The sequence below is a fragment of the Mytilus trossulus genome, chromosome 5, assembly GCF_036588685.1.
Source record: "Mytilus trossulus isolate FHL-02 chromosome 5, PNRI_Mtr1.1.1.hap1, whole genome shotgun sequence".
NCBI classification, from domain to species: domain Eukaryota; kingdom Metazoa; phylum Mollusca; class Bivalvia; order Mytilida; family Mytilidae; genus Mytilus; species Mytilus trossulus.
In genome coordinates, this window is record NC_086377.1 from 28349350 (window position 1) to 28377310 (window position 27961).

General features: G+C 32.9%; 2 protein-coding genes across 2 annotated transcripts; one reads left to right on the forward strand and one right to left on the reverse strand.

Moving 5' to 3' along the window:
- Positions 1 to 17416: 17416 nt before the first annotated feature.
- Positions 17417 to 19681, reverse strand: LOC134718729 (uncharacterized). The gene is made up of 3 exons (XM_063581419.1): positions 19407 to 19681; positions 18832 to 18993; positions 17417 to 18177 (listed from the first exon to the last, which is right to left on the reverse strand). The coding sequence occupies exons 1-3, from the start codon at positions 19661 to 19663 to the stop codon at positions 17982 to 17984; spliced, it is 615 nt and encodes a 204-aa protein (XP_063437489.1). The 5' UTR covers positions 19664 to 19681; the 3' UTR covers positions 17417 to 17981.
- Positions 19682 to 21938: 2257 nt separating this feature from the next.
- On the forward strand, positions 21939 to 27961 carry LOC134717818 (neurogenic locus Notch protein-like). Its single transcript, XM_063580312.1, has 5 exons — positions 21939 to 21969; positions 23294 to 23475; positions 25457 to 25562; positions 26468 to 26539; positions 27362 to 27961. Exons 1-5 carry the CDS (start codon positions 21939 to 21941, stop codon positions 27934 to 27936), a joined length of 966 nt encoding a protein of 321 aa, XP_063436382.1. The 3' UTR covers positions 27937 to 27961.

Genomic DNA, 27961 nt, shown 5'->3' on the forward strand with positions numbered 1-27961 from the left:
TAAAATGTTTAGTTATCTTAGAAGTACAGAGACACATGAGAACACATACAGTCGATAAATCTCATTATAATTGTGATATTGATGGTAAAATGTTTAGTTATCTTAGAAATGAACAGAGACACACGAGAACACATACAGTCGATAAATCTCATTATTGTGATGTTGATGGTAAAATGTTTAGTTGTCTTAGAAATGTACAGAGATACATGAGAACACATACAGTCGATAAATCTCATTATTGTGATGTTGATTGTAAAATGTTTAGTTATCTTAGAAATGTACAGAGACACATGAGAACACATAAAGTCGATAAATCTCATTACTGTGATGTTGATGGTAAAATGTTTAGTTATTTTAGAAATGTACAGAGACACACGAGAACACATAAAGTCGATAAGTCTCATTACTGTGATGTTGATGGTAAAATGTTTAGTTATCTTAGAAATGTACAGACACATGAAAACACATATAGGAAAATTACTGTGATGTTGGAAGTACAGGCTTTATTTATATTAAAAATGTGCACAGACACATGAGAACACATTTAGAAGATACATTTTTTTACTTTGATTTTGGTGGTAAACGTTTTCAGTAATATTAAAAATGTGAAGAGACACATGTAAACCCATATGTGAGATACGTAAAATCACAGGAATGTATATACTGCATGTGTGTCAGAATTTGTTTTAATTTGTGACTTAAAAAGACACTTTAGAATACAATCTTGAGTAAAACTCGTTAAAAGGATTTTTGTTTTAAAGAATTAATCCATTAAACATTAACAAAGATTGTTTAGATGTAAGAACATTTCAGCACATGTATATATCCATATATCTGTATATTTGAGATAAACCTTGATTTTTTTTTATTTATGTGGTGGGATGTTTAGTGTTAAGTTTTAATTTTAGATTAAAACACAAAAGAAGATGTGGTATGATTGCCAATGAGACAACTGTCCACAAAAGAACACATGTAGGAGATAAACCCTCATATATATGATATTTGCTAAAGGGTTTAGTCGGCTTAGTAATTTTCATTGCATATTATATTCTAAAGAATTAAGCAATAAAAAGTACGTAGTGTCAGGTCAGAAATATTGATACCATACCATGAAAAAGTGGGTTTATGGTCAATTTATAAAACTATTTGAAATATTATTTCGGTACTAATGTACGCACAGCAACCAAAAACCACCCTTTCAAAATTAAATCTAATTTCCAAGTTCCAATCATTGGCGATAATTCAATAGAAAAATACATCTTCTACACAAAATACGAATTATCAAAGTATATGCCGACGATTAAATACAATATGTCTAAATCGGAACGTGAATGCATAAAGAAATTAAAAAACGACAATACTATATGTATTCATAAAGCCGATAAAAATAACACGACTGTAATACAGAATAAACGTGATTATCTTACTGAAGGCGAATATCAATTAAATGACGGTATTCACTATACTAAAATAATAAATATTGACATAGAAAATACCAGAAAAATAGTCAATAAATTGGTATACCGTATGAAAGAAAATGATGAAATAGACGAAATGTCTTTCAAATTCTTACGAGAAGAAGGTAAAACATTTAAAACTCCAAAAGCCTACTTCCTTCCTAAGATTCACAAACTTAGTACGGAAACATTAGAAATGTACCAAAATGAATGTATGAATAAAGAAAAAGTACATGTACCAGGTCGACCGATTATTAGCCAATGCTCGGGACCATTACTAAATATTGGAAAATACCTAGATTATTTTCTTCTTCCATTGGTAAAGACACAAGCTACATATCTATCAGATACTAGCGATTTTATCAGATACATAGAAAGCACTCACACGAAACAGAGTGATTTACTTGTTTCCTATGATATAACATCGCTATATACTAATCTTAATTTCAATGAAATTAATACGGCTATAGAAAATACGCTGAAAGACCATGTAAATCAAGAATATGAAATTAAAAGACCATCTACAGAAAGTCTTCTTGATATTCTGAGTATTTTACTGACAAAAAATGAATTTATTTTTAATGAAAACGCATATAAACAAATCGTTGGCGTTTCAATGGGCGGAGTTGCTTCCCCGGAAATATCTGATATTGCTATATTTGACCATATAAATAATATTATAGAACAATATCCATACAAAGACAATATCAAATTTCATAAACGAATGAGAGATGATGGTTTCATTATATTTAATGGAAGCAGCGAGCAAATTAAACAACTATTTGAAATAGCAAATAAGAAACATAACTTGCTGAAATTTACTTTTGAAATAAATACTCATACTATGAAATTCTTAGATGTGGTATTGTACAAAGGTAAACGGTTTAGTACATCTGGAATACTAGATGTATACTGTTACACCAAACCTACTGAGAAATATCAGTATTTACATAGAAGCTCAAATCATGCTTCTACCTGTTTCTCTTCTTTTATCAAAGGAGAAGGGACTAGAATTTTAAGAAACTCTAGCAATAAGGACGAATTTAATAAACGTATCAAACTGTTTATAGATAAATTATCTAGACGAGGATATACGAAAGAAATCGTCAGTCAAATATTGCACAAAATTCGCCACGAAGACAGACAGTTAAAACTTCGGAAGAAACAAAATAAGAATAAAATAACAGGCAGAAATATGTTCATTACAACATATCATTATAATGCTGAATATCTTAAAAAGATTATAACAAAATTCTGGTATATAATTCGGAAAGATCCGATTGCCAAACAAATATTTAAATCTAAACCAGACATGGATTTCAAAAACAATAAGAATATTAGCGACATGATAATTAATCATTAGTCGAACAACCCATCCACAGGAAGCGTATACTGTGAAACAGATGTAATAATGACACGACACCGATTTATTTCAATAGATCACGTATCTGAGATAACCGACGGTTTCTTATATGTCCATGTTTCCACCCGGCAGGGTACCTACACATGTTTTTTCACATGCTAAACATGAAGACTTGTAAAATATCATATAAATTATAAAACAAACACGCCAGTATACCGTGAATTCAACAATATGATATTGATAAATACTATCTCTACTATATCCCGTGTAGACTTATGCTGAAGTAATTAGTGATAAAAATAAAGACAATAAGTCTTTTTATTAATTAAACAATAGTGCTGACCAACTTGGTCAGTTCTCTCAGTCTGTAAAAAGACTAACTACAACGTAGACCCATATGCACGTGTAGTAAATTTGAAAAAAACTGTTATGAAACAGACCCACATCTATCTATGATACTAGATACGAAATAAATATATAAAGGTCGACCTCTGATGAGGGTTTACCTGGGATTATTCCCGAAAGAACCCGAAACATTGCATATTAAATTCTAAAGAATTAAGCAATACAAAGTACGTAGTGTCAGGTCAGAAATATTGATACCATACCATGAATAAGTGGGTTTATGGTCAATTTATAAAACTATTAAACTAATAACAATCAAACATGCATCGTTATATCAACGGATGTAATGCTATTATACTAGTAGATGAACATAGGTCATCACACTATATCGTCTTAAACATACATGAAATATGTGCCACTGGACGTAAAACAAACACAAATCAATCATACATCGTGATATCAAAGGTAGTTATGCTATTATACTAGCAGACGAAATTATTTTACCCCATTAACACTGTCTGAAAGATACATGAAATATGTGCCACTGGACATCAAAAAACAAACAAGAAATCATGAATCAGAGTATCTCAATGAGAAAGCCTACAAAAAGTGTTTTTATAAATACAAATGAAATACATGGCAGTGATAAGTAACAGAAGTCACTAGTTAATATTCCTATTGGAATATAAATATTAACACCAATACAGAATTAAAAAGCGGATGCCTATCTATCAATGGTTACGCCTTTATTCCTAAATCGAAGAATTCGATTGGTTGCCGTAATAACTAGCATGTATCATTCAATTTACATAAGGCTCTAGTTGTGACCTCCACTTCAAATAAGCGCAATTTAGCCATTAATCAATGACACCATCGATAATCATGGGTCATACTAGAAGATATTATAAAAACAAGAAAAGAAATAAAACAAAGAATAAGCATATAAGATTTAAACACAATCTTGCTATTGAAAATAAGAAACAGGACCTAAACTTTCATAAAGAGTTCGTCCTAAACCTATCTAAAAGAGATATAACTGAAACTGAATGTAAAGTTATAGCAAAAGGCTTAAAATTTGTTCCTACAAACAAATGTAACCACAGACAATTGATAAAAGATTTTCAATCATTTGAGAGGTCGTTGCGACTGAAATATTATTTCGGTACTAATGTACGCAAAGCAACCAAAAACCACCCTTTCAAAATTAAATCTAATTTCCAAGTTCCAATCATTGGCGATAATTCAATAGAAAAATACATCTTCTACACAAAATACGAATTATCAAAGTATATGCCGACGATTAAATACAATATGTCTAAATCGGAACGTGAATGCATAAAGAAATTAAAAAACGACAATACTATATGTATTCATAAAGCCGATAAAAATAACACGACTGTAATACAGGATCATACAGAATAAACGTGATTATCTTACTGAAGGCGAATCTCAATTAAATGACGGTATTCACTATACTAAAATAATAAATATTGACATAGAAAATACCAGAAAAATAGTCAATAAATTGGTATACCGTATGAAAGAAAATGATGAAATAGACGAAATGTCTTTCAAATTCTTACGAGAAGAAGGTAAAACATTTAAAACTCCAAAAGCCTACTTCCTTCCTAAGATTCACAAACTTAGTACGGAAACATTAGAAATGTACCAAAATGAATGTATGAATAAAGAAAAAGTACATGTACCAGGTCGACCGATTATTAGCCAATGCTCGGGACCATTACTAAATATTGGAAAATACCTAGATTATTTTCTTCTTCCATTGGTAAAGACACAAGCTACATATCTATCAGATACTAGCGATTTTATCAGATACATAGAAAGCACTCACACGAAACAGAGTGATTTACTTGTTTCCTATGATATAACATCGCTATATACTAATCTTAATTTCAATGAAATTAATACGGCTATAGAAAATACGCTGAAAGACCATGTAAATCAAGAATATGAAATTAAAAGACCATCTGCAGAAAGTCTTCTTGATATTCTGAGTATTTTACTGACAAAAAATGAATTTATTTTTAATGAAAACGCATATAAACAAATCGTTGGCGTTTCAATGGGCGGAGTTGCTTCCCCGGAAATATCTGATATTGCTATATTTGACCATATAAATAATATTATAGAACAATATCCATACAAAGACAATATCAAATTTCATAAACGAATGAGAGATGATGGTTTCATTATATTTAATGGAAGCAGCGAGCAAATTAAACAACTATTTGAAATAGCAAATAAGAAACATAACTTGCTGAAATTTACTTTTGAAATAAATACTCATACTATGAAATTCTTAGATGTGGTATTGTACAAAGGTAAACGGTTTAGTACATGTGGAATACTAGATGTAAACTGTTACACCAAACCTACTGAGAAATATCAGTATTTACATAGAAATCATGCTTCTACCTGTTTCTCTTCTTTTAACAAAGGAGAAGGGACTAGAATTTTAAGAAACTCTAGCAATAAGGACGAATTTAATAAACGTATCAAACTGTTTATAGATAAATTATCTAGACGAGGATATACGAAAGAAATCGTCAGTCAAATATTGCACAAAATTCGCCACGAAGACAGACAGTTAAAACTTCGGAAGAAACAAAATAAGAATAAAATAACAGGCAGAAATATGTTCATTACAACATATCATTGTAATGCTGAATATCTTAAAAAGATTATAACAAAATTCTGGTATATAATTCGGAAAGATCCGATTGCCAAACAAATATTAAAATCTAAACCAGACATGGATTTCAAAAACAATAAGAATATTAGCGACATGATAATTAATCATTAGTCGAACAACCCATCCACAGGAAGCGTATACTGTGAAACAGATGTAATAATGACACGACACCGATTTATTTCAATAGATCACGTATCTGAGATAACCGACGGTTTCTTATATGTCCATGTTTCCACCCGGCAGGGTACCTACACATGTTTTTTCACATGCTAAACATGAAGACTTGTAAAATATCATATAAATTATAAAACAAACACGCCAGTATACCGTGAATTCAACAATATGATATTGATAAATACTATCTCTACTATATCCCGTGTAGACTTATGCTGAAGTAATTAGTGATAAAAATAAAGACAATAAGTCTTTTCATTAATTAAACAATAGTGCTGACCAACTTGGTCAGTTCTCTCAGTCTGTAAAAAGACTAACTACAACGTAGACCCATATGCACGTGTAGTAAATTTGAAAAAAACTGTTATGAAACAGACCCACATCTATCTATGATACTAGATACGAAATAAATATATAAAGGTCGACCTCTGATGAGGGTTTACCTGGGATTATTCCCGAAAGAACCCGAAACATTGCATATTAAATTCTAAAGAATTAAGCAATACAAAGTACGTAGTGTCAGGTCAGAAATATTGATACCATACCATGAATAAGTGGGTTTATGGTCAATTTATAAAACTAACTGAAATATGTGCATATTATTAACCGTAAAGTAGAGCCCTGAACATATATAAAAGAAACACGTGTGTGCATGTAACTAAACTTAAAATGTCGTTCTGATCATAAATGAAACATGTGCAACTGAACGTAAGGTGTAGTCCTGAACAAACATGAAACATGTGCCACTGAACGTGAGGTATAGTCCTGAACAAACATGAAACATATGCCACTGAACGTGAGGTATAGTCCTGAACAAACATGAAACATATGCCACTGAACGTGAGGTATAGTCCTGAACAAACATGAAACATATGCCACTGAACGTGAGGTATAGTCCTGAACAAACATGAAACATGTGCCACTGAACGTAAGGTGTAGTCCTGAACAAACATGAAACATATGCCACTGAACGTGAGGTATAGTCCTGAACAAACATGAAACATACGCCACTGAACGTGAGGTATAGTCCTGAACAAACATGAAACATGTGCCACTGAACGTAAGGTGTAGTCCTGAACAATCATGAAACATATGCTACTGAACGTGAGGTGTAGTCCTGAACATAAATGAAACATATGCCACTGAATGTGAGGTGTAGTCCTGAACAAACATGAAACATATGCCACTGAACGTGAGGTATAGTCCTGAACAAACATGAAACATGTACCACTGAACGTAAGGTGTAGTCCTGAACAAACATGAAACATATGCCACTGAACGTGAGGTATAGCCCTGAACAAACAGGAAACATATGCCACTGAACGTGAGGTATACTAGTAGTCCTGAACAAACATGAAACATGTGCCACTGAACGTAAGGTGTAGTCCTGAACAAATATGAAACATGTGCCACTGAACGTGAGGTGTAGTCCTGAACAAACATGAAACATGTGCAACTGAACGTGAGGTAAAGTCCTGAACAAATATGAAACATGTGTCACTGAACGTGAGGTGTAGTCCTGAACAAACATGAAACATATGCCACTGAACGTAAAGTGTAGTCCTGAACAAATATGAAACATGTACCAACGAACATAATAAAGTATCGACCTGAACATATGAAACATGCCACTGAACGTGAAGTATAGTCATGAACAAACATGAAACATGCTACTGAACGTGAAGTATGGTAATGAACATAAATTAAACATGAGCAACTAAACATAAAGTATTGTCCTGCACAGAAAAAATGCCACTGATTGCGAAGTATAGTCCTAAAAATACACGAAACATGTGCCACTGAACGTAAAGTGTAGTCCTGAACATATATGAACATGTGCAAACAAACATATTAAAGAATCGTCCTGAACATATGAAACATGCCACTGAACGTGAAGTATAGTTCTGAACAAACGGCTTGAAATGCTACTGAAAGTGAAGTATAGTAATGAAAATACAAGCAACATGTACAACTAAACATAAAGAATTTTCCAGAATATAAATGAAACATGTGCCCCGAACGTAAAGTGTCGTTTATGTTTAACTTTGTGTTTATGTCTAAGTATAATTGTATGTGAATGCATGGATCATAATGCCGGCCGATGACAATTATTACATTTTCTATGCATTTTTTCCAACTTGCCCAAAGTTTAAAGAACTTTTTGAAGTAGTTTAATTGTTATCATTGTTAGATTTTTTTATCATATATTCAATGATTGCATCTGCAAAAAGGCATATGCCAGCTCGAATTCACTCTAGCTCTCTAGAACGACTGGATATGTATGACATGCTAACAAGATCTGTACAGTCATGTTAACATGCATATATTTTAATCTGAACCAGCGGATTTTAAAAATGAATATCCTGGCCTGGTAGAAGTTTGTAATGAATGATTTTGTCCAAGAATATAATCTTCAATGGAAGATACCGGATCTGGTTGTCACTGAAATATTATCTGATTGTTTAAAATACGTTCTCAATATCCATGCTTTGTTGTTGATTGTTGACAACGGGTGACAATCATTAAACTTCGGCTTCAAAACATGAACTTTATTATATAAAAAGTAAAATCACAAAAATACTGAACTCAGAGGAAAATCAATTTGGAAAGTCCATAATCACATGGCAAAATCAAAAGACAAAACGCATCAAAAACGAATGGACAAGATATGCCATATCTTCACAACAACACTGACCGATTAAAAAAAATGATGATTATATGAAATTTATGCGAAAAAAATGATAAAATCGTGCACAGAAGTAAGTTTATGATGTATGTATGCATTGGTTCAAGAACTGGAATAACAATGTTTTTTACCGGTCACGCGTTTTATATGACTTTAAGGTTCAAACAAATTTTACTTGAAGTATAAATAGGCTGAGTGAGACAACTATCCATCAAAGTTCTAATGAAGTAAAAGTAAGCAATTATAGACAACTGAACGGCCTACAGCTATGTGAAAACTCTAAACTGCGTGGTTAAACAGGATTTACGATACTAGTACACAAGATATGAGGCAGAAACGAGTTGGTCAAGGATTTTTACTATCATAAATATCAAAGGTCAAAGTCAATGTCAAAGTCAAAGTTTTCGCTGTGTGTTTATCTATTCTCTATTGTCCAGAGATATAGGGGAGGATTGAGATCGATTAAAGCTATTTTAAAAACTCAACCTCATTTTTTGGCGCCTGTTCCAAGTCACAAACATCTAGCCTAGTCGTGTGTGTATTTTATCTTAAATTTTGTATATATATGTTTCCAATTTAAATAAGGGGTTCATTTTGCCGAAATAGTACATTGTATATATATTAAAGCTTAGGAGTCAGCTGATGCACCCTCTGGTTCCTAGATTTAATCGCTGCGTTGAAGTCCCATTGGTGGCCTTAATTGGGCCCATTACCCATCAATTGGACAGAACTAGGAGAAACCCATGCTTCCGATGCCAACGTTGCTCCACTGACCTCTTCGGAAACTATGGGACGAAAATAATTTTGGATTTAAGCCAATTTTACAAAGTAATTCTCTCAAATTATTCTGAACCTGGTTAAAAGTAATTGGTATGCGTTTCCCCTTGTTTGTACAGGAAAAAGCGGCATCATCTGAAGTGCAAGGATTTAAAGAACAAATCCTTTCATACGAATTTACTTGGCGCTCAAATGGGTTCTACTTTGGCGCTCAAACGTCCTAATATTTTTCGCTCAAATGTCCTTCGCCGAACCCATTTCCCGTTTCCATTCTGTATACTATTACAGAAGGTAAATGTCATATTAATCAAATGACGGCAATAGCGACAACTATCTTTGACAAGGTCTTTGAGAATGAAACCCATCAGAAAATAAAAAAATAATCAATTATAAAAAAGAAAAAGAGCCGACGAGGTTAACATTTTTAAAGAAATAAAAATAGATAACATCAAATACATGTTTTAAAAGAGGGTAATGGGGGTCAAAGCCCAGAACCCCCTCCCGGATACGCCAATGTGCTCTGATGTGAAACAAAAAACATTATTGAATCTGCTACACAACGAATTGTACTTGTTCTTATAGGATAATCAACTGCACAAGAATCAAGTATTCGTGGCCTATTAAAATGAGATTATAAACACGATACCAAATCAATAAAATATATAACAATGCAATTTTTACCTTACAATTGTGTTTCAGTCAAAGGGAGATAACTTTTAACTCTTACGGTATCTGACTTTTTCGGACTTCCGGTGCAGCAATGGATGCATGAACTAAAATATGCTGTAAGGTAACAAAATCGATGATCATCGACCGGTTTAAACGGATGATTCCATATTTTATTATGAAGATTGACGTTTCTATATAATTTTAAAGAGTATGTAACTTTGAAGTTTGACGAATCCATATAACTTTAGATATTTACCGTAACTGAAAATGCCGCCAAAAACTACGAAATCCGGCAAACACTTTTCCGACCTTTGCTCGTTTATTAAGGACAACTGCAATGATATTAAATCTGATAACGCATCAATTGACGATACATTAACTGCTGTAAATGACAGATTTGTTAGAGATAGTGAAAAATTGACCGAATCTGAAAAGACTGCTATGAACGTTATGTGTATGCTTATGCCGATTCTCTCATCTCAAGTAAACGGGATGAGATGCTTGTGCTTCACGAAACTAAAATAAACAGACTACAAGCAGGAATGAGGAATAAAGAGTATTCAATGGACGCTTTGGCTCAATATTCCAGGAAGGAAAATGTACGCGTTTCGGGCATCAAGGAGGTGAATGATGAAACGGACGAGAACATCATTGACTCTATTTTAAATATTGGAGCTGCCATGGACTTTCAGTTGAACCCTGTAACAATCGTGGATGCCCATCGTATGGGAAAAAAGTCTCCGGGTAAAACCAGACAAATTATCATTCGCTTCGCCAACCGTGCTACAAGGAACCGGTTCATAAGTAATCGTCGAAAGCTTAAACAGTCCGAGGATTTCAAGGGTGTGTGTATCTCTGACGACCTAACGCCTCTAAGATTCAAGTTATTCCAGATGGTGCGAAAACTGGAAGATGTGAAAAACGCTCATACACGGGACGGGAAGACTATTTGCACGTTGAAAAATGGGACTAAAGCCATAATTGAATCTCCCGATGACCTTTTTAAACTTGGGATTGACGAGATTGATCACCATGCTCTTGGATTAACTGAACTATAGAGGTGCAGTGAAGGGGAATACTCCGAAAATGACGACTCCTTAAATTCTGATTCTGTGAGTGACGTTACGCGCAGTTCGAATGGTGGAAATGATGTAAATATTACGCAGAGTGATACCGAAAGTGAAATTTCTTTTTCAGATTCATTTTTGAAAATAAAAGTTTTGTCCCTTAATGTTTGTGGCCTAGCTTCTAAATTAGGTAACCCTGATTTTGTAGAATTTATATCATTGTATGATGTAATATGTTTAACAGAAACACAAATTGATAAGTATGATGTTATTGACGTTGATGGTTTTTCTTTGTTACCTTCTGTTGTCAGACAAAATTGTAAATCTAGGTCTGGGGGTATATGTGTTCTAGTCAGAAATTGTTATTATAAATATGTTCAAATTAATGATCAAATTACATGTCCTAGTCATTGTGTGTTATGGTTTACTATTGATGACAAATTACTGTTTGAAAAAACTTTATTTGGTGTTGTTTATATTCCACCTGAAAATAGCCTTTATAGTAATATTGACATGTTTACTGAAATAGAAGATATTATTGTAGATACAAACTTGCAGGTCTGCTTACTTGGTGATTTCAATGCTCATACTAAAAATGCTAATGAATATGTTGATATTGATAACCATATACTAAATGCTTGTTATATTGCAAATGATGATCAAAATTTGATAAACAAACTGCATATTCTGGAAGAATGTAATGTGTCTCCTGTTCGCTACTCTAAAGATAATGGTAAAATTGATCATTACGGCAAGAGATTACTGAATTTATGTAAAAGTACTCAATTGTTCTTTGTAAATGGTCGTTTTGGTGCTGACAAGGGTGTAGGTCAAACTACATGCAACAATTCTCTAATTGACTATGTAATTGTAACTCCTGAATTATTTAGGGCTATTGTAGACTTTGATATATTGTCATATGATCCTATTCTAAGTGATGTGCATAAACCTGTATGTTTAAAATTATGTTCAAATATTAGATCTGACTGTGTTCAGTGTGGCGTCACTGGTAGTTCTAGATCTGACTGTGCTCAGTGTGCTGATACTACCAGTAGATCTGACTGTGTTCAGTGTGGAGAAAAAAGTGATAATGAATCACATATCAAACCTAAATGGTTTAGAGACCGGGCTGCAGTATTCCAAGACAACCTAGATGTTAACAAAATAGATGAACTTTTAGTTAGACTGGGAGACATTGATCCCAAAAATACAAACATTGTAACAATTAATGATATAGTTGAAAATTGTAATAGTATTATTAAGAATGCTGCTGAATGTGCTGATATGTTGATTAAAACTACTAGCAATGTCAAGAAACATGGTTGTAAAAAATATAATCATTGTAAAAAATATTTTAACAGTGAATGTTATACAAAACGCAAAGCTTATCGTAAAGCAAAAAAATACCATTATAGAGTACGTTCTGTTGTTAATCACAATGATTTGGTACGTAAAAGCAAGGAATATATTTATTAAGAATATACTGAAAAAACAATTTTGTGAATTTCAAAAGGCGTTTATAGGTAAACTCAGAGGTCTGCGTACCTCAGATCCTAAATCATACTGGTCACTACTAAATAAAGGTTGTGAAAAAGGTAAAGCTACTCAGCAAAAAGTAGCTATGAATGTATTTTTTGATCATTTTAAAAATTTAAACAATGTTGTAAATGATATTGATATTGTTTTACCAGATAATGTTACAGAATATAATACTGTTATTAATGAGCCTATAACACGGTGTATATTCGGAACGCTTGCTTTCAGATTCAATCGCCGGTAACGCTTGCTTTCAGATTCCGGAAACGCGTACTTTCCGATATTCCAAAAGAAAATTCCAAAGACAGTTGAAAGGTAGGTTGCCTCAATCTTAAAATACACAATACAATACCGTTTTTCATGAATGAAATTGTGGTTTACGGAACAAAACAGATAGCCAGGTATCGAGATTCATGATTTATTATCACATAAACTTGTAGATGAAAGTGATTTCGTTAACAACAAAACTGCGTTCTCTTGTTAGTCAGAGAGAACTGTCAAACTTGTCAAAATAAAAAATATCTTATCAACATTTGCCAAACTTTCTCAACATATTATCTTATAAAAAAGGTATATATATCATTTTCATACAAAATGTAAAACAACAAATAATTTTATCAGGTGTATTCCCCGTTTTTATGAAAATCAATGTGTAACGCTTACTTTAAGATTTAGGAAACGCTTACTTTGAGATTTAGGAAACGCGTACTTTAAGATTTAAAGGGCACCAGTTCAGAAAAATGTAGTTTGACGCAGCTTTCAATATGAATCTTTCCCTCACATATACATAAAGGTTACAAGGGACACAAGATCGTGATCTTTTATTTATAGCGCCATTTAAAATACAAAATATTTTAACAGTTGTTTTTTTACACATTATAAGACCGTGGTGGATTCCGTGATGGAAGGGTTCCCGGGATCAATGCATAAAAAGAGACATAAGGTGACTTTTTAAAAAAATTTGGACCCCCCCCTCCTTTTTTTTTTTAAATCGCTGGGACTGCCTCTGTAATCACCGTGCATCAGTTATTTCAAATCACCCTAAAAACAACATTCTCAATTTTTGTTTCACTGATTTTTTATCTCTGATCAAGGCCTAGGGGTTGGGGAAGTAAGACTAGGGGAGCATGCGTTGGGGTAGGGGTATATGAATAGGGGCTGGAAACGTAGAAGATCGCAAGAGAGTGTCAGTCGCCCCCGAAAAGAATGTCTTTTATAATTTTGTTGACTGGACCAATTGGTACTTTTGACAGTCAACAACTTTTGGAAAAGATCAAGTCCAACATAATTATCATGGAGTCTTAAAAAGCAAATTTGTTTTCCCTCACTGCGCATGCAAAAGGTTACACAAGAAATGTTCAACTCGTCATTATTATTTGAACTAGCCTAGGAAGAAATTGACTCGTTCAAGTTGGCTCTGAAACTAAATAAACTTGCTTATTGACTTAACCATGTGCATGTAATATGCAATTAACACTTTTTTAAATGACGTTTGTTCTTCGCAATCACTGAAAACCTATGTTTGTAATTTAAAAAAAAAAGATACAGATCCTATTCTGGGTTCCTTCGAAAACGGGCTTTTATTTTATGACTAGACCCTATATTAACTATAAATATAACATATGATTAACATGACTTACTTGGTATTGTCCAATTCAAGGAAATAATATCCATTTATAGCACTTAATTTACATGAAACATAAGAATGGGTGTCATATCCACCTTTTAAAAATAAACACGTGGTAACAGTAAACAGGTGCTTCTGACAACGAGAAACATATATTCCTGAACGAGATTTATCTCTCTTTGTCCTTGAACAAAGATGCATCGTAATCGGCTTTGTTGAAATATTTCTAATTAGTGTCATAATTATATATTAATTTACGGGTTTCAGTCAAATTTACTAGTCTTCGGAGGATCTGATCCAGAGAGTACAAAATATGGGTTTAGTTGTAGAAAAGGGGGCTTAAGCCCAATTTTTAACGGTTCCAACGAGCTTTTTTCTAATATAATAGTAGTAGAAAATTCAGAAAAATATATAAAAAAAAACAAAATACAAAAATAAATACAATGCATGAATTCCAATATAGTTACCACAGCAAATAAAAAGTTTCAGGGTTCATTGGTCAAGTTTTGTGGTTAGGTCCTCTTGTAATAAACTATTTGAAATACGATTACAAATATTTGGTGTGTAAAATGTACATATATTAGGCCGTTAGTTTATATCTCGTTTGTTTTAAGCATTGTCATGTCGCCCGGTACCGTTTATAGCGGACTGTGGTATTGGCTTTGATATTGTTGAAGACCGTACGTTGGCCTATAGTTGTTAATTTCTGTGGCGGATCCAGAAATTTTCAAAAGAGAGGGCCCACTGACTGACCTAAGAGGGGGCGCTCCAGTCACTCTTCAGTGATTCTCTATATAAGCAACCATTTTTTCCCCAAAAAGCCCCCCTCTAAATCAGCCTCTGTCGTTTGGTCTCTTTCTGGAGAGTTGTCTCATTAATTGCCAATTAAACCACATCGTTTGTACATGTGTTGGTTTCATGTCTGTCCGGGAGTGTTCATCAAACGGTGACATAAATTTTATGATTAAATATTATACAAATATAGCGTTTGTATGAGGTCGGCACAAGGATATTTTGATCTGAAAGAAGAAAATTGACTGAAGACAAAGCCTGTAATTGTTATTTTATTAATGTATTTGAACATTTTTTACCGTCGAACTATTCCTGAACGAACCAAATTGGTAAAACTATACGAATTAATGATATTGCCCAATATAACATAAAGTTAAAAGCATATTGCACGGTAACTGTTAATGAAAGCAAAATACAGCTAATAGTACTGTAATAAATAATCCAAGACTAAGCGTTGAATACATTTTATTGACTCCGATCCCCAATTTGATGAAAAAAATGCGTTAAGCATGCAGCTGTCAAAAAATATTATTCGGGATATAAATTGTCCGTTTTTTATGTGTATTGTCATTTAATTTTACCTTGTGATTAGGGACTTTCCGATTCAATTTTCCTCGGAGTTCTGGAAAAATAAATGATTATTTACCCCCTCAACCCCACCCTCTTTTTAAGTTTAAATGGTTACTCCCTAATAAGGAAATACATATACAATTTAATGAAGTATTTCTGTTGTCTGTATTTCAGATGAACTTAAACAATGACAAAACAATGTTGGATTATTTAGGAGTGCAAGTACTTACATCCGATTCTGACATCACAGATCTTATCACCAGTGCTGACCTGTTAGAGGAACAAGAAGATCCAAATAACCCAATAGAAGCTAATCCCAAGAAATGTAACGTTTGTCATAAAGAGTTCACTGAAAAATGCAATTTGAGTCGCCATATGAAAAAGCACTTAGATAAAATGGAAAAATGTCAGCAATGTGACAAGGTGTTCTACACCAAATGTGATTTATCTTGCCATGTTGACTCTTTTCACAAACATATTGTTTTTCAATGTACAACATGTCAAAAGAGTTTTAAGTCAAAAACAGGACTCTCGTACCACAACAGAGAACATTCGGGCCAGTTCCGTTACCTTTGTACGTATTGTGGAAAAGGCTTCAATTACAAAAGACAGTTTGAGGGACACAAAGCGGGCCATGAAAATGAGAGAAATTTTAGCTGTTCAAAATGTGGGAAGTCATTTCAGTATGAAAATAGTAGAGATAATCACGTCACACTGTGTGGAATTAATAAAGAGAAATATGTTAAGTGTGACCAATGTGGGAAAGCCTTTAAATGTATAAAATATATGAAAGAGCACCAGAAGTGTCACCTGAACCCAGATAGGTACCAGTGTGCAATGTGTGGCAATTACTATCAAAACAGATCTGGTCTACATAAACATGTGAAGAAAACCGGACATAATTAAACTGTTTGTTGTTAGTCGTCGTTTAATTATATTTAAATGCTTTGTTTTTGTTTATGTTTTGAAATATAATTGCTATAAATCGAATTATTCTCTGAAGTTTTGCAGTCTAATTCTAAATTCGAATTAAAGATTAAATTGATACTTCCTGTGAAAATTCTTGTTTTCCCTTCGGTCTATCATTTAAGTAAAGAAAAGGAAAAAGAGGAAGAGGAAGAAGAAGATGCTTTATTTCCATCAAATGGGCTCACAAGGAGCATAATATAATATTATCATATTATTTTTACAAATATAATAAACAATACAGTATACATAGTTACAAACAGAAATAAGAAACACCAGTTTTCATATATTCGGGAGTAAATAAAGCCTTATATAAAAAACTATATACAATGTTGGGGTATGATTGCCAATGAAACACATGCAGAGACAGTCAAAATGACATAAAAGTTGATAACTGATATGATATTGCCTTGACGGGAACAAAGTCATTACTAACTGCACTTTAAATAGATCTTTATACACCAGTCATACTCGCTTATCCAAGTTATCTCATTCCGGGTAATTTCGAAAATAACACAACCTTTTCATCCAGTTGAAGATATCTGGGACCTTGTTTAAACAAAGCACAATGCATGATATTTTTAATGAGACCTGATTTAACAACCGTAAAAATTTTGAATTTTGAATTTGAATTTCGAAAAAGAGAATCATAATCAATAATTATTTCCTAGTAATAGCTTTCTGATTTTTTTTCTCCCCCAGCTCGTTACTGGTGACTTTTGTTCTACTTAACTAATAACCCAAACAGGAAGTTGTCTATAAATGACACGGGTTTGTTTTTGGAGTTTAGTTTGTAATAACTAAAAATATCAAGGAATAATCAATCGTCAGTAATTAACAGTGAGATTATCAAATAATTATAAAAGTCCTTGGTCTATTACATGCATGACCTAGCAGGTCTAGACTAACAGAATGACATGTAAAGCTCTCATATACTCTACACTGAATTAGAATTTACTAAATGACAACTGATTCACCTCTGTCCGTCGGTCTCTCAATCTATCACTACGATACACTTTTATGCTACGCTACCGACATTTGATACGAAATGCATTTAATGGAAGGGCTGACTAGAATCACAACATAAGTCAAATGAATGTAAAAATAAAGAAATGGTACAAAACATTCCAAAACAACACCAAGTAATCAAGGTTAATAAATATTTTTTTCCCAATTATCACAGTTATTTTATAATAGTTCAATTTAATCATAAATTTGGTTTGTTTTTTTGGTGCAGTATTAATTCTCAGCATCTGTAGGTCCAGACAGATTGATTCCTAATCGTGTCGTTGGTAAAATCTTACTCTCGTCGCATTTGTGGTATTGGCGAACGGGTAAGCACCCACGGGTAACTTCATGTAGCTTTGATATATCGGATCTCTTTGATTGTCTCTGTTTCTTTCTTTTACGCAACACGCTGTCAAAGAAATGATCCCTGAAAATAAAGCATAAAACTTTTTGTTTCAGCTGTCCTTAAAATAATGACCATGCAAATAAATGTTCACTATTGAAAATGAACCGTGAACAAATAAGAATACATAATTTTTGTTTGTCTTGTCCATTCGAGATATTAATGACTTGAAATTAACTAACACACTAAGACCAAAGAGTATAAAACAACCGAAAGTCAACTCCAAAATATACAAATGAACTGATGTACAGTAGTTGTCGTTTGTTTATGTAATATATACGTGTTTCTCGTTTCTCGTTTTGTTTATATAGATTAGACCGTTGGTTTTCCCGTTTGAATGGTTTTACACTAGTAATTTTGGGGCCCTTTATAGCTTGTTGTTCGGTGTGAGCCAAGGCTCCGTGTTGAAGGCCGTACTTTAACCTATAATGGTTTAATTTTTAAATTGTTATTTGGATGGAGAGTTGTCTCATTGGCACTCACACCACATCTTCCTATATCTATAAACTGTCCTGACGTGGTGCAGGCAAAAAATGCGACGGTGTTAACATTTTAAATGAGATATCAACCTTCCCCTTAACCTGCAACCAATGAAGAAAAAAACAGATATACATCAATACGCACAGCTGGTAAAAACTCAGTTTAAATGAAGTCCGAATAAGTAACAAAAGTTCATACTTTAACTGTATAATTTTAATTTTGCCGTCCTCCTGTTGAATGTCAATCAAAGACGGTTTGCTCTCCTCTAATGTGTCGTTGTTCTCAGCAGTAGACCTAGTGTCGTTTAACAGCGATGGCACTGGATAAACACATTTTCTTGTTGAAGTAATACTAAATGACCTATGTTGATAAAAACAGTAGTATACGTTCAGTTATATTTTAAAAGTTGTCCGCAAAATATCTAAGTTTATTATTTTTAGCTCATGTTACTCATGTGACACATTTGTGGTGTTTGCGTTAATTGTCGCAAAATATATCATTTGCATTGTATTTATATACGAATCAAAAATAACATTATTTCATAGTTGCGTTAAATGAATTGAAAGTTTATTGACTTCCCCCTTATTTTAACAAAGAGTTATATTATATAATAAGATAATTTAAATATGCCAATGAGACAGCAAACCAACGACAATATCAATAAAAAAGGAAGTCGATACTAGTATATAAATGTCATGTTTCTACCAGCCATAACATAACTGTTTTTGTCCTTCTTTGTTAAAATTTCGAAATTTAAAATCAATTACAATTACCTGTCAGATGGATCGCTGCGATAGTGAAGAATTTCTGTAATGGTTGACATCAAGCGTGTAATACTAATGGCCTTTGGACATCCAAGCCTGGTATCTTCCATCTGACTGAGTTCCCCGAAAAAAGTTTCATTAGCTAGGCTAGATATAGATCGCTGGTTGTAAGTTTTGGTACTGCACAATTCATATAGCTGTATGTTTGTGTCAATCTTTTGCAAAAAACCCTCAAAAGATACTCTACTGAACCCATTTATGAACATTCCATATGGTGGATAAGTGCCAAAATCTACTCCGGTTAATACTTATTGCTTCATACGCAATCTTCTGAGAGCTCTCTCAGATGCTGATATTCCGGGACTGTCTTCAGCCTCATACCAATTCCTTACTGTATTACAAAATTCTGCCTCGTTATGATATCCTAGCTTCACCATTTCTGTCTCAACTTCGATAGAAAATGTTTTCAGAGCATAGGCATTGTTTTGCTTGTCTATCAGGTCAATTACCAAACTCTTACTGATGATATCCCTATTCTCGGCAACTGCATGCCATGCGTCTTTTTTTATCATCCTTAAGCCGTCTTTACAAACTTTAACTCGGAGATTTACTAAAAGATGATGAGCATCAACGCACATCGGCTCCATTTTTTCTCTGCTATCATTATAAGCAGGATATGAAAATATTTCAGTTGAACCTACATTTTCAATGAACAATTCTTTGCTGAACGGTGAATTGCTGCACCAATTTTTGTGTTCACTAGGAAATATGAGAGTTGCATATAAAACATTTAAAAGTTGTTTCGGAACAGCTTTGACATTTACTCGACTAGCAGCTTTAAGTGATCTTGATGCAATTTCTTTAAGTGTGACGATCTTTTTTACTGTTTTTTCAGCTATTATTTGTTGTCCAGTTCCGAGCAAAGTACTGATTGCATTCACCTTTTCCATGATTAACCAAGACTTTTTGATAGACAGGCCCTTTTTCTTCTGTATCAAAACAGTATTGTCAATTATAACATTCATTTCATCATGAGTAATTTTTTTTAGTCTATTCGTATCGTTCACTGTAATTTGAATATCATCTAAACCTTTCCCTTTCCACTTGTTTTGTATAACGGTTTTCTTATGGTTAATAAAACCTTCGTATATTTTCAAGTAAATATCATTGATAAGTTCAATGTCCTGTTCAAGTTGTACAAGGTTTTGATTCTCATCAGAGGTGTTTGAAGGGCAAGAAAGATCTAACACAGTGTTAGCCATTGCAGGATATTTGTCTTGTTTATTGGTTTCAGTCGCCGGGGCTTCTTGTATTTCTGACAATATCGTAGATGCATCATTGTTTTCGATGAACAAATCCAATACTTCCTCCGGGAGACATGCAAGCTTATCTGATTTCTCACTTTGTTCCAATGCTTTTCCGGTATCACAATCTTGACTGTTCTTTTCTGACATCACAGTTGTTTTACCATGTCTACGAATAGCTTTCATAATTTTTGTATGTAATGGACAGGAAACGGTTAAGCTTCCCGTAACATTTTGCTTTATAACAAGATTTGTTTCTTCATTATTGACCATTGATGTGGTCACAAAGGCGTGAAATATATTTTCCCTGGTAGCTTTCTTTGCTTTCTCCCAAGTGTCTTTCTGTAGTTGCAGTAGAGTTAAGGGCTTGTCTTCACATGTTCTTGTCGCCAGCTTGATCCACTGTCCATCAAAGCTACTGCAAACAACATCTATTCCATTATCGGCGCACTTGCTTAAAATAGAATCATGCATTACTCGCATAACATTTGTGGACAAACTATAGCCTTTCATAGCATAGGCAATTGGAACAGCATAGGGCATTTCCGGGTGCCAAATTCTATCAGTGTCACTCAACAACCATACAAGTAATTCCGTTGCTTTGCGTCTACAAATTTGGTAAGCTTCTTTTATCATAGATACTGTTTCAGTTAAAACCATATCAACTTTTGATTCTGATTCTGCATTTTCATTAACAATTGTTACGGGAAAAACGTATGGCGTCTCGGTGTTTGTTTGTGATATTCCATTCGTTGTACATTTTACCGAAGGAATCTCGCAAAGAAATTCAACATTTGTCTGCTTATATTCAATCATTCTGTCTCGTATTTCTTTTGCGTTGTCTGAAACCCGCGTTGGTCTTTTTGGTGCTTCCTGGCCGTACAAAGAAATTGCTTCAGTTTTCATCATTTCCCAAAGGTCGCTGTCAAATTTGGCACGAAAGACTGTTGTTGAATCATCTGTCCAGCAAATATATAAAAGAGTTTCAGTGTGCGTTGACGCCATTTCAGCAAGTATCTGTGGAATATATCTGAAATGATATCATATTTGAAGTAATTAATTGTTCACAATAAGTTATTACAATTCAAAAGATGTAACTAACGTTATCACCCTGAATAACAAAACTTTGCCAGAAAACACTGTAAAAAATCAAAACATATAATCAACACTGATCTGTGTCCACACTTGTATTCTTATAAATATTTAGCAAATTTTGAAACGAAGTGTCAAAGAGACCATGATCTATGCTGATACAAAAATTAGATGTGGTATGATTGCCAATGAGGCAACTCTTACCAAGAGACCAAATGACATAGAAATAAACCACTTTAGGTCATCGAAAGGCCTTTAACGGCGAGTTTAGCCGATACTACATAATCAGCAATGAAGGGCCACAAAATTACAAATACAAAACGTTTCAAACGAAATTAATGTACAAAAATATTAAAGGAAAAGCCAATATGTAACACAACAACCACTGAATTATAGTATCCTTAATTGAAGTAGACAGAAGCTAACAAAATATATTTGTTACCTGTAAAAAGATATACACAAAATACTATACTTTTAAGAATTCTATCGTCGTAACTTTTGAACAGACGGTCGGACAGTTTAGAGCTTAATGTATAAAATATAGAGCTCGTTGAGAGGAACATTTTATACACAGTATGTATGCAGCAAACTCTTATCTTTTTCTTAATATGTAAGCTTGAAATTGCAGCGTTAAATATTTTTCCACTCAGTGATCTTTGACCTTTTGTGCAAATTAAAGGTCACATGAATTAAAGATTATTGGTCAAGATTCCAAGTCTCTATGACATTCGGTTCTCGAAATAGATTTTTTTTAAAATTGTTTATAATTTCTAAAGGGAAATAACTCCTTATAAGGGTTAGTAACAAATTAATAATTAATTTATAGGCATTGCCATCTGTTCTTGTACATGCTGTCTTTTTCAATTAAATTCTATCTCTAATACTTTTTGAGAAAAATGCAACTAAAAGAAATTGATTCAAGGGGATATTAAATCATATGCAGCCTCATATGGTAATACATCCTGATAAGATCTACCTTTTGTACAAATAAGGTCATGATATCTTTAAAAACAACGAGGGGGACCATGTTGAAAAAAAACAATAAAAGGGAGATAACTTCTAAAGGGGATGATGAAATCCTACACAGCCTCATCTGGTAAAAAACGAAAGGAAAACAATAAGGCCTTTCCTCGACTAGAGGAAAGACCTTAATTATATATGTCCTGTTATAAATCGAATATGCTCGAGATAAAAATCGAATGTAACGACTGTCTTATACCAGGATCATATATACTGTTCCCAGCTTATACACACGAAGTTAACCTGCAGTTTCCAAAGTTGCTATTGTTGCACAAACCTAAAGTTTTCTCGTCAGCGCTATTAAAGCTCTGCATACTATTTATTTTAGACGTACTTTTTATTAATTATGACATTGGTTTATATTTACAGCATATAAAGTCAGACTCGATGCCATATATAGCATTTTAGTGTGTAAGCGGCATGAAGCAATCTACCATCTGATCATTTTAGTATCTTAAGTCTGTGTGGTTTTTTTTCCAGCGTTTGAAACTGAATTTTGTACAATTAAACAAGAAATAGAAGCTGTGAAGCAGTTTGACTCTAGAATATCTAATACAGAACACGAACTGTTAACACTGAAACACAATGTTCAAATCGAAACTGCGGAACTTAAAGATAACCAAGACCTGATACAAGACATACAGAAAAACATTTCTGATGCAGTAAGTACCGTCATGGTTCACAACGATTGTAAGATGTTCATACTTATATTAGTATTAATTAAGGAACTTAAGTGAAATCTAAAATACAAATCGAGATAAAATCATAACTTAGAAAAAATATTAGAATTAAATTAAATATCTCCTTTGATTATATCTTGATGTAAAAATGTACGAAAAAGGTTAAGAAAAACAACTCTTTTAAATCGTTTAATTTCAATGCGAGCAACAGCTTAGGAATAACTATCGATCGTGAATAAGAAAGGCAAAAAAAAAACAATTAGAAAAACAAATTTCAAGTTTCAAGAGCCTGACACTGTAAGGAAATATATCTTTTATAAATGTATTTTTATGAATTTTGCATTCTTATGTCTTAAAATAGGGCTTTATTCTATATCTTTATATACAATATTATGACTGAAAATACTCAATAGTTATTTGTATAATAACTTTCTAACATCACGATAGATATAGTTTCTGGCTAGGATCGTGGTTTTTATAGTGATTTGATCGGTTTTTTTCGAATGTGACCACTTTTTTTTTGAGTGACTCTGATATGTTTAAAAATGTAAACAAACAGATTTCAGATAAAAAGATATACTAGTAATCAATCTGACATTATTCTTTCGTTAAAAAAAATTAAATTTCGACTTTCAATTCTTTTATTCAAAAATACAGAATAAAGCCATTTGTATGTACACATACCAATGCAACTGTCGAAGGAAATACAACCATGGACTTTATATACACATACACTTTTAAAAAAATCTTGTTATTGCATTGAAAACGACATTTTGAGACCAAATTCATTTTTATAAATCTAATGAAATCAAATATGTTTAATGTTGTAAATTCCTATACAGAAATGATACCAGCTGACATTTACAAAATACAAATACAAAAATTAACATAAAAAAATATCTCAATGATAAGAGATACATATTTTTTATCTACATTGCGTGGATGTGTTATTCATACTATATTATTAATTCAAGCTATTACAATAAGCTTTAAACCTTTAATACTATAAAAGTTCTTAGCAACATTAAATTATGTCAAATCATACATATCGCTTATTCCAGCTACACATACAGTATTAATGTCCGTATCAATACTTTTCAAAATGAAACTAAACTTATCTGTTCAGACATATTAACAAAAGATGGAACTATATCACTTAAATTACAAAAGAGTACATTTTTATTAAATTCTAACGCTTTACATTCAATGAGGAAATGGAATTCATCTTCAATTCCATCCTCAGTTTCGGGGTTTTTTTTCTCGAGAAAAGTCCGTTTTATTTCGAGTGAGCCCGTGGTTTATCGAGTGATTATACACATATCCTATCGTTAAAATAATTATGTGTCGGGGTATTTCGTTTAAAAACTCGAAAAACACAATCCTAGCCGGACAATACACCTACCGTGATCTTAAAACTTGCGTACCTTTTGTATAATTCAAGCATCGGTTTCATGACTTTCTGGAAAAAGGATTGTGAATGTTTACATTGAGCAAATCGATTTAATTGTATAAGCACGTGTTGCTTCACGGTTTCTGAATCATAATATTGTTTGTGTTTATAAGATATACTTGTATTATTCATAATAAAAATTATTGTTTACACCTAATCGATGCAATTTATTTTTGATAAAAACCGGTCATTACTACAAAATTAACTTCACTCGGAAAAAAATCAATCTCAGCCTGAATCTGTACCGACGATATCACCAGGAACTGATAACAATGACTAGACCTACCGCGACCGAGAGTTAGCAAACAAATACTCCATAAATTATGCTAGAAACGAATTACCTACAACGGTACATAATTATTTTCAAAGCAAATTGGTTTTCAAAAAACATAATGTGATCTATGATTTACGGAAGTTGGTATTGAAAAGGTTATATAATACCCAACCTATGAAGACAAGAATATCAATGGTAATTGTAATACCCCATAAACTCCCAATTTCTTGTATTTTCAGATATCTGTGTATAATATGTCAAAGAACACATCAGATTTAAATGATAAAATGGATAAATTGTTGAAAATGTTCAAGGATGTGCAAGATCGATTAGATCACTTAGAAGGTACACTAAATTTTAAATCATTTAGTATATCTACCAATAAACCATATAATCATTCGGACTAAAAGAAGGACGAAAGATACCAAAGGGTCAGTCAAAATCATAAATTTAAAACAAACTGACAACGCCATGGCTAAAAAAGAAAAAGACAAACAGACAAACAACAGTACACATGACACAACATAGAAAACCAAAGAATAAACAATACGAACCCCACCAAAAACTAGGCACCAAAAACTAGGGGTGATCTCAGGTGCTCCGGAAGGGTAAACAGATCCTGCTTCACATGTAGCACCCGTCGTGTTGCTTATGTGATATCAAATCCGGTAAATAGTCTAATTCGGTAGGTCACATTCATAAAAGGGAAGGGGATTGTAGTTATGACGTAAGGAACATAATTAGTAAATATCATACAGTATGCACATATACACATAGAAACTTTTTCAAACATTCAAAACCCGGTGTGATCCGATATTTAATTATCTATGTACACAAGTTGGCGTGCAAAAATCAACAGCCTCCTCGGAAATACTGATAAACTCGTTTCCTTATATAATAAAATCGAGTTACCTCCCCATTTTAGTACGACTTGTCTTTCTTGACTGAACTAAAGTTCAGTATGGACTAAATGAGAAAATAACATAGTTTGCACATATACACATAGAAAAAAAGATAAAAACACATTTCACCTTAGATATTTTGGAGGATAGTTGTATCAAATGACAAAATTCACAAGATGGATAGATAATATTCAAAATAAATTAAAAATAAACTTATTTGAATGAGTTATTCGTCTCGTTGTATTACATTTTTGTTTACCGCATTGTTAAATGAAAGAATACAAACTAGAACATGTACAACAACCGATAAGATATGTATGTAAATACTTGCTTGCCTTTTACTTGTAGTGAAATGTAAAGTTTGTGGTAGCAACGGTAGTTTAAATCATCCTTGCTCACAAAACCCTTGTAGTAACGGAGGTAAGTCTGATGTACTAGTATTACTTATAATGAGTATATAACATATATGAAGATTCTTGATAGTGTCAGTTTCAGAGAATATTTTGTTTGAAATAAAGTGAAGTTATCACTTCCTATGACAAGGTACGTTGGCCAATCCCTTTTTTTTCCATCTATTTTATGAAACAAAACAAGACAAATTCTTTCAATTTGCCTTTTAGTTTGGAATGATGATTCTTGTTTTAAGGGTAGAAAAGGCAATTAGAAAAAGTATTAGAAATTTTTGAAGAATTTGATTTTTTTATCGTTATCACTGTTTACAGTCTTTTCTTTCCCTTTATACGTTATAGTTTGAAAATGCAAAAAAGTTTTAATAAGCAAAAAGTACCCATTTAAGGTCAATTATTCAAAATAGGGTATTACACAAGAAATAAAGGATTATTCACAACAATATATCGAAACAGATCATACCATACACCAACACCAGCCTCCTTTGTAACTTGCAACTTAAAATTACTCCCTACTTCTAGAAGCTAGCTTAGGTAACACTGACTGTTGGTTGAATACTACCACTTAAGAAATAAACATCATTCATAAATAAAGTTGAAGAATAAGTTTTATTAATTGAAATCAGCAGTATTTGTCAGAGACCAGTATGTGCTTTAAACCGCGTCAGACCATTTAAATGAAGAATCATTAGGGGTTAATGGATGGTTTTATTAGAATTTGTAGATTGTACATCATTGTTTTTTGCTGTTTGAATAAATAAATATTTTTACTTAATTTTGAAAATCATGGAAATTTATTTGAGTACTAAAATTTTATTGACTATATATTTTATAGGAAAGTGCTTAGAATTGTCGAAGGATTTTCAATGTGTATGCACTATCGGATTTACAGGAGAAAGGTGCCAGTACACAGACCATTGCTCATCATCGCCTTGCAAAAATGGTGGTTCTTGCTCCTCTAATATCCTTGGTCATGTATGTAACTGCGTTATCGGGTTCACAGGACCATACTGTGAAGTAAAAATAAACGCATGCGACTCAAATCCCTGTAAACATGGAACTTGCTTGTTACAGGGAAACTCCTTTAGTTGTCAGTGTGAACACGGATACGATGGTTCAACTTGTGAACATTCAACTGGACAGCAAGGAACATCGCTTCCGACAGCCAAACCAACAACAACAACAACAATTCAACCACAAAGTACAGTCACGTATCCTGATCCATGTGCCAAGGCTTCCGTTTGTAACGAACCAGCCAAATGTCAAGCTGTTGGTAATCACGATTACAAATGCGTTTGTCCAGATACTGCCCTGACTAACAGTGATAACTGTCTTGAGCCGTACTACTATGATCAGTTTGGGTTTTGTTGCAGACTGAACACATGTAAAAATAATTATATTGATTGCTAGTAGCAAAAATAAATGGATAAACATA

Coding starts and splice junctions, on each gene's coding strand:
- LOC134717818 (XM_063580312.1), top strand. CDS start 21,939: ATGATCTATGCTGATACAAAAATTAGATGTG. Junction 21,970..23,293: donor TGATACAAAAATTAGATGTG/GTATGATTGCCA, acceptor TTTTTTTTCCAG/CGTTTGAAACTGAATTTTGT. Junction 25,563..26,467: donor TCGATTAGATCACTTAGAAG/GTACACTAAATT, acceptor TTTTACTTGTAG/TGAAATGTAAAGTTTGTGGT.
- LOC134718729 (XM_063581419.1), bottom strand. CDS start 19,663: ATGTTCATAAATGGGTTCAGTAGAGTATCTTTTGAGGGTTTTTTGCAA. Junction 18,994..19,406: donor CGCAGCGATCCATCTGACAG/GTAATTGTAATT, acceptor TTATCAACATAG/GTCATTTAGTATTACTTCAA. Junction 18,178..18,831: donor ATTAAAATTATACAGTTAAA/GTATGAACTTTT, acceptor CTTTATTTTCAG/GGATCATTTCTTTGACAGCG.